At 65.2% G+C, this 9,412-nt stretch overlaps 1 protein-coding gene across 1 annotated transcript; it reads right to left on the bottom strand.

Annotated features, from left to right (window-relative positions):
• Positions 1–3,117: 3,117 nt before the first annotated feature.
• Positions 3,118–9,150, bottom strand: CCDC69 (coiled-coil domain containing 69). The gene is made up of 9 exons (XM_032197193.1): positions 9,103–9,150; positions 5,421–5,484; positions 4,934–5,097; positions 4,728–4,815; positions 4,519–4,592; positions 4,256–4,357; positions 3,770–3,889; positions 3,413–3,510; positions 3,118–3,286 (listed from the first exon to the last, which is right to left on the bottom strand). The coding sequence occupies exons 1-9, from the start codon at positions 9,148–9,150 to the stop codon at positions 3,118–3,120; spliced, it is 927 nt and encodes a 308-aa protein (XP_032053084.1).
• Positions 9,151–9,412: the final 262 nt, after the last annotated feature.

Below are 9,412 nucleotides of genomic sequence, written 5' to 3'. Positions count from 1 at the left end.
GGTGCTGAGCAAGGAGCACCCACGGGGCTGGAGCTGGATGCTGCAGGGAGCTGGGGAGAGGTGCTCAGTGCACCCCAGCTCCGGGGGTGCCAATTTCTCCAAATTTCCCTCCCGTGCCGCAGACACAGAGATCAGACCTTGCAGCAGAGCTGCGGGTGCGGATGCAGGGCAAGCAGCTCCGCGCTGCTCCTGGCAGCCCCGGCTCCCTCCCACCTTCCCCAGCCAGCACCGAGGCTGCAGCAGGACCAGGGGAGCTGGCGGGGCACCTCCAGGCTCTGATGTCCCTGCAGTGACCCCAGCAGGAGCATTGTAAAGCTGGGATCCCCCCAAAACGCATGGGGCAGCAGCTGCTGGCTCTCAGCCCAGCCCCTTTGGCTCCTGCTGCCTGCAGCAACATCGCAGGGGGCTGCAGGGCAGCTGCACTGCTCAGCCCGGCTTGGGAGGGGGATCCTGGGCTGCAGGGCCCCCCGGTGCAGCGTGACACCCCCCAGGGCTGTGCTGGACCCTGCTGGAGGCACCCAGCCCGGGCTGGGGTGGCGTTGGTGGCCGGAGACCTCGCTCATGTGAGGCTGCGTGGGTGACAGGCACGGCTTTGTGCGCCCTGCCACGCAGGACAACAGCCCCGCTCTGCTCCTGGCGCTGCTGCCCACAGGGCGTGCTGGGGACGTGTTGCAGACAACACCCAAAATAAACCTAAATTGCTTTTATTTTTCACCCCCAAAACGCAATCTTTTAACCTCTTTTCTGTGCCCAGGCTTGGTACCCCTCTCCCCAAACACCAGGGCACAGCCAGGTCGTGCCATACCACCCCATAGCAGCCCCCATTAGCACATCCCTGCCTAGGGGCTGTGCTGGGGCCCGAGGGCACTGATATAACTTACTGATCCTGAACAGCCTCATCTGAGCCCCCACCCACAGATTTAAGCCCAGCCCCAGGCCTCCTCCTGTTTTTTGGGGGGCTGTGCCCTACCTGATGAGGTTGGGGTCACCTCTGGTGACCCTATCAAGGAGCTGCCAGCTCTTGCTGTGCTGTGCTACGCCCTGGCTGTGTTTCTGCTTCTTTTTGCTTGCTTTTCCCCCAAATCTGCTCCACAAATTGGGCTGGGGGCTCCTGGTGCAGGGAAAGGAGGCTGTAGGGAGGGTGTTCCTCCTTCCACCTGCGCCAGCAGCCTGGGAGCATTAATTAACCCCCTTCTAATGATGCCCTGAGGCTATTAGCGGTGGGTGCGTGTGTGCACGATCTGGAAGGTGCTGTGGGAAAGATATTTCTGCGTAAATTCCCTTTGTGCTGTGCAGGGGTGGTCAGCAGAGGGCAGGGGAGGGCCAGGAGGCTCCAAAGGGGGTTAAGCAGGAGGGCCAGCAGGGATGCTGCTGGGGCTGGTGCTCCTTCCCCTCTGGTGTGCAGCTGGAGAGGTTTGCCTAAAGCACCGCCAGGGTAAGCAGCCTGTCTTGCCAGGAAAATCCTAATAATTTAGGTGATTTTGATATGTTTTGGGTTATTTTTTATCATGGTAAAATGTTCCTGGTGGGATTTGTGGTGTGCTGCGGAGCTGTCCCCGTCCCCTGGGGATCCCTAACACAGTGGGGACTGCACGGGTGCTGCTGGGTTTCCAGCTGGGTTCCTGGCCCTGTAAAATCCCACACGATGGGGCTTGAAGGGGCTGAGGGCTCCTGCTCCCCGTGCTGGCTAGAATGAAAAGCCAAACCTCGGGGATGGAGAGGGGGCGAGCTGCATGGGGAAGGGGCTGTGTGGGGTCAGGCTGTGCTGTCAGCTTCGGGTCAGCCAGACCCCTGCTGCATCCCATTTAATAAAGCATGGCTGGAGGCGTCTGACAGCTCAGGGGGTTTTCCATGGGGGCTGTGAGGGTTTGGTTTCTTCCCCCTGCATCCCGCAGGCTGGATAACGGGCTCCTATCTACGCCCAAACCAGAGCAGGTCCTGAGACAAGAGCTCTCCTTACCCTTGGGCAGCCTTTATGGGGGTTTGCCGCCCCCCTCCCAGCACCTCCTGCCCAGGTGTACCCAAAACCAAACCCCCCAGGGCTGAGTGGAGCAGCGGGGACGCAGGGCGGGCACACGGGGGTTGGTTCTGCCTTCCTGGCTGCCTCCTTCCCCTGATAAGATCGGCACAAAGGACGGAAACGCCTGCTGAGATGCTGAGGTGCCTGCTGGGGGTGGGGGCACCCAACCCAAAGAAATGGGGGAAGGAGACAGAAAAGGGGGCCCAGCAGTGGGGGGGCTTCCTATGGGGCCGCAGCTCCCACCCTACCCATGGAACACGGGGTCCTGCCGCGCGATGCTGCCCGAAACACCAAAACCTCCCCAAAAAACCACCACCAACGCTGGATTCTTGAGGCTGCTGCTTCTCGTAGACTTGTAATCCTTCCAGCCCGTAGCACGTGGGCCCCGTGCGTGCACACACACACACACACACACACAAACACGCACAGACACACGCACCTCGGCTACGCAGCCCCCCGGGAAGGGCCCCTCTTCCCAGGGGAAAGTGCTCGCGTGCATCCAGCCCGGGTCCCTCCCGCGTGCCGCGACCCCGCAGAGGGGTTTTCCCCCATGGGGGAGGACGGGGAGGGCTCGGCTTTGGCGTGGCGGTGAGCGGGGACGTGCCCGAGCCGTGGGAGCCACCCCCGGGGGGCTGTGGGATGGAGCTGGAGGGGGCGGCGGGGAGAGGAGGGCGAGGTGGGAGCCCTGCCCCGTGGATGGGGGCAGCTCTGGGTGCCCTGGGCACGGCACCCCCTGTGCCTGCCCCACCTCCAGCACCGATGCTGGGTGTGCTCAGAGCCAAGCGTGGGGTTGGATCCAGCCCAGTGTTTGTCCATGTGCCCTGGGCGGCCCCTTTTGTCCCCAAAAAGCTCCACGGCCTTACACCGGAGGAAGGGCTGCCGGCACGGCACGGTGCGGGGCCCCCCCCGCAGCACAGGGAGGGCGCAGGCTGGGGAAAGGCAGGTGGGGGCATCCCATGAAGCGCTCCGTCGCCCCGTGCAGGGGGACACCGCGGGGACACGGCCACCCCGAGGGCCAGCCCCGGGGGCGCAGGGGCTCGTGACAGCATCTCCGGGCTCCAAACCCAGCGGAGAGCCCGGCCAGCCCGTCCTGGGTGCTACGTGGCGATGAGGGGCACGTCTCCGGCGGCGATGGGGAAGGGGGAGCCGTCCCCCCCGTTGAGCACTCGGTACAGCAGCTCCTCCTTCTCGCGGCGAGCCTGCTCCCGCAGCTGCGCCTCCTTCTCCAGCGCCCCGCGGGCGGCCAGCAGCTCCTCTGAGAGCTGCCTGCGGGCAAACAGCGGCGCTGCCGCACGCACGGCCCCGCTGCCGCCGGCTCTGCCCGGGCTCTGGGCACCGGGCTCGGCCGAGGAGCCGCTGGGCACGCGGGGTGAGCCCTTGGGGAGCACCTACCTCGTCATCACCAGGTGGTTCTGCGTGCGCGCCTGCAGGTCCTCGTTCTCCTGCTGCAGGGTTTTCAGCTTCTCCTCCAGCAGCAGGTTCCTCTCCGCCTGCAAGGGGAGCGCGGGGGTGAGGAGGGGGCTGGAAGTGCCCCCGGCCAGCTCCTCGTTGCCTCCGAGCCCCCCAATGCCCCATCCATTGGGGAACCATCTCGATGGCAGCGTGCTGGCTTTGCCTGCTGCGCCCACGTCCCCTCCACACTGCAAGGGAGGAACCAGGCTCCACCTCAGCTGCAATTTCGGGATGATATTCAGGTGTGGAGGGGAGACGGAGAGAGCAAAACCTGTCCGCACCCCTCTGTGAACCCACCACGGTCTCCAGGTTCAGCAGCTTCTTGTCCAGGCCGTGGATGTGCTCGTTCTTCATCTCGATGACGAAGTGCAGGCTCTCCAGCTCCTGCTCCCAGAACGGGCTGGGGCTCCCATGCTCCTGGGGGGGATGAAGAGGGGTCAGCAGCCACAGCAGGGCGGGCACACGGGGCCACCACATCCCCGCCTTGGCTCAGCTGGCCATGGCCCGGGATGGGTTTGGACCCCCGGTGCACCAGGCTTTGCCCATGGTTGTGCTCAGGAGACCCAAACAGCCCCCACACCTCCCAGGGATGGGGTTTTACTCATCCTTTTGGCTATCCCATGCCCCCTCCCCTGGCTCCAGCCCATGCACCCCCTGTCTGGGTCCATCAGAGAAGCTCAGGGCCGACCCCTGGGCCAGGACGCTTCCCAAACACTAAGATCTGTGCCCTCTGCTGTGACCCCAGGCAGCCCGCAGAGCCACCGGTCCCACGCTTCCCCGCACCTCGATGTGCTTCTTGTAGTCTCTGCTCAGCAGCGATTCCTCCACCCGCTTCATCCTCTCCTGGAAGGACTTCAGCTGCGCCCTCAGCGCCTCCACCGTCTCCTGGCAGCCGGGGGAAGAAGCGGGACAGGGGGTGTCCGGGTTTCCTGCCCGAGCAGGGGCACCCCGATAGCCCCAAGGTTGTGTGAGGCTGGGCACGGTCTCTGTGGCACTCCGAGGACCTTGCAGTGATCCTAAAACCATGGGGATTCCTCCCTGGGTACCTGTAAGGCCTCCTGGGACCTGTGGTGCGTCTCCGCCAGCAGCAGCTTCTCCTGCTCGTGCGCTCTCCGGAGCTCTGCGGGGGGACACGTGCCGAGTGTCACCGCCACGAGGACACGCACAGCGAGCCCGGCCCGAGCCCCGTGGTGCCGTGGTGCCGGTGGTGGCCCCCCCGTGTGTGTCCCACGGCCCCCCAGGGGCCGGCACGCACCTTGCAGGGTCTCCTCGTGCTCTCTCCGCAGGGCGTCGAACCGCTCCGAGAGCTGCTCCTTCAGCTCCACGGCTTTTCCCTTTTCCACCTGGCGGATGACAGACCCCGAGTGTCCCACGGGGCAGGAGGGACGCCAGGTACGTGCCCTGCATGTCCCCGCTGGCTGAGCGTTCCCCGCCCCGCCGGCAGCCCTATTCCTGACCCACCTGGGTGCCGACACCTCGAGGTCCCTCGGCCTCCGTGCCTGGGGCTCCTCGCAGCCTCTCCTCCTCCTCCTCACGCCCCTGCAGCAGTCGTGCAGCCTCCGTGCCCTGCCCGTCCCGCAGCGCTGCCTTCTCCTGCCCAGCTCCATGCCGTGGGCCAGCACTGGCTGCAACGCAAACGGGGCTGAAACGGGGCCGGCCGCGTCCTGCTCACCACTGCGCTGCTTCGGGGTCCTCTCTGCTCTTCCACCAGACAAAATCCTCCCTCCCACCCTGTCGGTGCAAATTAGTGCTAATTGGGGTGGTGTTGGCAGGCTGTGAGTGCGCCCCGTGGTGACCCAGCTGCCCCCGATGACGGGTGCCATCGGGGTGCCGTCAGCTCTTCCCTCCCTTATCTGTGCCCAAGCTGGAGCCATCGCCCCTGGGCACAGGATTGCTTTTGGGCATCGTGTGGAGCCCGGGCACTGGGGGACACACGTTTCCTTCTCACCGTTCTCAGTCTTCAAGGCTGTGAGCTCCTGGGAAGCCGGTTCCTGCTGGGCTTTCAGCTGTCTCTGGCAGAGAAAGACAAGGTGCCGATGCAAAATGTGAGCACCTTTGGGCAGGAGAGAGCAGGCTGCTGCCTTTCTGCCCTCCTCCTGCCCCATCCCTGCTGTCCTGGGACGCTCGGAGGAGCAGAGCCAGGAGATTGATGTGCTTTTATCTGCTGCTGACAGGGAGAAGCACAGCTCGCCGGCTCTCTGCCTCCCCACGTGGGGTGAACCCAGCCCCGGTGCCATCCCCGCGGATTTGGGCAGGGGTGCGGGCTGCTCCCCGGCCCCTGGGGCAGCAACCCTTAAACACACTGACCCTAACCACCCCCCCATCCCAGCGGGCAGCCCGTGGAGCCCAGGATCCCAGATACAAACCAGATCAGGGCGCCGGGCTCGGGCGCAAAGAGAGGCGCAGCGGCGAGGCGCGCTGCCTCTCCTCCCCCTCGCGAAGCCGCGGGGAAGCGCGGCTGCCAGACAGAGCAGGGGAACTCCGAGCCTGTGCGAAGCTGCAGCTCTGTCTGCCCTTCTATGGAGCTGGTGGACGCGGCGCCGAGCCCGGCCCAGGCGGCGGGGCGAGGAGGTGCGGGGAGGTCGGGGTGCGCGGCGCTCCTGCTCCGGTAATAGCGGTGCGGTGGTGCGGTGGTGCACCATTTACACATGTGGTTAGGGTGCAAATGTCACGGCCGTGTGCGTGGTGTCCCGGTGGCTGCGGGGCCTCTGAGGTGCTGATGTGCATCCCTCTATGATTTAATGCACCCTGTGTCCCGTGCCGGGGTTTGGGGTTTGGCAGGGGGTGGAGGGATGAGAGCATGGGGACACCGCAGGGACCTCAGAAGCCCCCTCAGGAACCTCAGAAGCCCCCTCAGGGCCTTCACCAAGCAAAGGCTGTGCAGGAGGACTGTCCTCCCACACCCCCTGAAGGGTTTTTGGATGACCTGGGAGCAGGATGCAGGTGCCTCCTGCAGGAGCAGCCCCCAAAGACCCGCGCCTGCCCAAACCGCCACAGAGGTGATGCGCAGGAACAGGGAGCCCTGGGCACCCCCAGCTCTGCACAGACAACGTCCCCAGCATGGATCTGGGGCATTTTTCCCCTTTTCCCATGCCCTACATCCAGCAGGATGGAGCCTCGGAGCCCTCCACAGCTCAAGAGGTTTGATTTCAGGCAACTGCATCAAGCTCAGAAACTGAGCGAGAGGTGTGCCAGCACCGAGAGGTGGATCTGAATGCTTTCTGGAGGGCTACAGGTCACGGCACCCTTCCTACCTCTAGGAACACACTGTTTTGGGGTCGGTTCACCAGGATTTCTACCCGAACCCCGGTCACCTCGAGGCGTGGGGACTGCACCACGGGGCTGTGGAGGCTCCGGGCAGCTGCGGGTCAGCCGCGGCCTCTGCTTCAGCTTTTCGTGCGAGGTGGCTCCCTGCACTGTATTTTTCTTCCCCTTTTCCTGTTATACACGCACGTTAGGCAATCAGACTCTGCAACCTTACCGACAACAAATGAAATCACAAAGAGGCAGGAAACGGGCATTTAAATCCCGAACAGGGCCCTGGGGTGGAGGTTTGGCTTTGTGGCCGTGGTGCAGAGCGGGGGCAGGATTTGGGCGACGTCCCCACAGCCTCCTGGGGACCCCGCAGATGCCTGGAGCTGCCCAGCTCTGTGGGATCTGCCTTCCTCTCCTTGCTTCTGCCCCGTGCCCTGCCAGGGCTGTGTGACAGGCTGGCTGTCACCTCCGCACACAACCCCTTGCGCCGCCGACAGCCCCGAGCTCTGCGTTCGGGCTTTCTCTCCCTGTCTCCAAAACAACCACCCCCCGGCCCTGGAAAGCGCCCAAACCCCAACCCCAAACTTTCTCCAGGCCGAAATGCAAGCGGCGACCGTGCCCGGAGAGAGCCAGGAGGGGAAGGGGCCCCTGAGAACAGGCCCTGGCCGCAGCACCTGTGCCCACGCCGCCTTATCGCTGCCGGCGATGCCGGTGCCGGGGAGGACGCGGCTGCCAAGCTGCCTCCCCCGGGGCTCCTGCTCTGCCGGCCGCCCACCGCAGCCGGCCCCGCACCCACTCCTCAAGGTCACCTCCACCGTGTGATGTCTGCGCCCCCACCACGTCCCCACGGTCCTCCAGGACCCTCCTGGGCTTTTTGGGGTCCCCGCTCCCCAAGCAGCCCCGAGGGACGTGCTCCACGGGCAGGGGGAGGTCGCGCACCCCGCGTGTCGGGCACCAAAGCACGGGCAGCGGCGGCTCCGTGCCCTTCTTTACCCTTTTTGGCCACAAAGGGGGTTTTTGGTGCTGCTTTCGGAATGAATTGCAGCTCAGTCACAGCAGCAGGGCCGTTGTGCGGGGTGCGAAGGGCGGCAAAGAGCACGGCGGGGCCCAGCAGAGAGCTGAGAGCGGGGGAGCGCAGGAAGGGAGGCGCCTGCAGATTGCCTTCAAATTTCCGCATTTCGGTCAACGTGCGGCTCGCAGCACCTGGGGCCTCCGGGCTGTTATTCCTCCCTGCCCCGTGCCCCCTTCTTGCAAGCTCTCCGAGTCTCAAAGCGGCCCAGAAGCGTCTGATCTCATGACACAGAGGAGGAGGGCGGATTTTTTTCCATGATACAGAGAAGCAGCCGAGCTGGCTGTAAATAAAGACACTTGCTGCTGGCTGCGGGTGTGTGTAAGCTCCGAGCCCGCTCCCCCAGCAGCGGGTCGGGTTTGGGCCCCGTGTTCCTGCTGCCCCCCGAGCAGGGGGCTCCCCGTGCAGGGGGCACGCCAGCACCATGGGGCTCCTCTGACTTTCTTCCTTCCCCTCCATCCTCCCGCCACCACAGCCCATGAGAGTGGTGTGTGCAGCACATCCGACCTCACAAACAACCCTGAGGCCAACGGGGTCACGGCAAAAAATAATAGTAATTAGGTGTGGGTAATTCCTGGGGTTTAACCTGCAGGAGCCCTCTGTGGTGCAGAGCGATGCCGGGCACTCCAGGGGTTCCCCTGGCACACGGGGGGGGGCATGGCAAAGGGGGAGAGCCAGCTTTTGGGGTGGGGGGGATGCTGTGGGGACAGCAGAGGTCTGTCTGGGGGGACCCATCCCCATCCTACACGGGACAAGCCTTTCCAAGGGGCACTGCCACCCCGCGTGCCTCACCGCCTTCAGGACGGCTTCCACGTGCCACAGGGGCTCTCCCGGAGGGGTGCAGCAGGGCAGGTGGCTGCTCCCCCCGCCGTGCCCGGTGCCCCCGCACCACACCGGGGGGCTCCCACACAGCGGGGGGACAGCTCTGCTGCTCGGCTCCGCTCTGCTCCACTTTGGGCAGGGGGCAGGACCCGAAGTGGGGAGCCCCCTGCGAAACACCGGTGCCAAAGAAGCGCAAGCGGGGCTCCACGCGCACCCCGACCCCACGCAAAACCCCGACCCCATGAAAAACCCGGACCCCACGCTACACCCTGACCCCACGTCAAGATGCAGCTCCACCAAAACCCCGACCCCACGCGAAATCGGGACCCCACTCAAAACCCCGACCCCACTCAAAACCCGGACCCCAAGCAAAGCCGGGACCCCAAGCAAAGCCAGCCCCCAAGCAAACCCTAACCCCACGCCCCCCCTGTCCCACCCCAGCCCGTCCCCACGCCGGACACCCCCCGGCTCCCCACATCCCTACCTTGCCACCAGCAGGACAGCAGCGCAGGGCGCTGCCGGTGCAGCCCATGGAGCCCCCGGCCGGAGCCGCTCAGCCTCGGGGCGCGGGGCGCTGCATCCCCACCCCCCTCCCGACCCCCCCCCAGCCAACGGCTTCCTCCGGGGCTGTCCCAGCAGAGAAAGAAAAGAAAAAAAAATAATAAAAAAGAACAAAAATCCCCGAGGCTGCTCGCAGGCAGCGCCGGGAGAGGGTGCTCTGCGCTCCCCCCGCCCCGCTCCGCTGCCTGCCCGCCCCCGGGGCTGGCCCTGGGGGCGCATCTCTGGGATGCTCC

Source organism: Aythya fuligula, chromosome 14 (genome assembly GCF_009819795.1).
Source record: "Aythya fuligula isolate bAytFul2 chromosome 14, bAytFul2.pri, whole genome shotgun sequence".
NCBI classification, from domain to species: Eukaryota; Metazoa; Chordata; class Aves; order Anseriformes; family Anatidae; genus Aythya; species Aythya fuligula.
The sequence above is the reverse complement of the archived record's forward strand: the minus strand, read 5'-3'. Positions and strand labels throughout refer to the sequence as shown.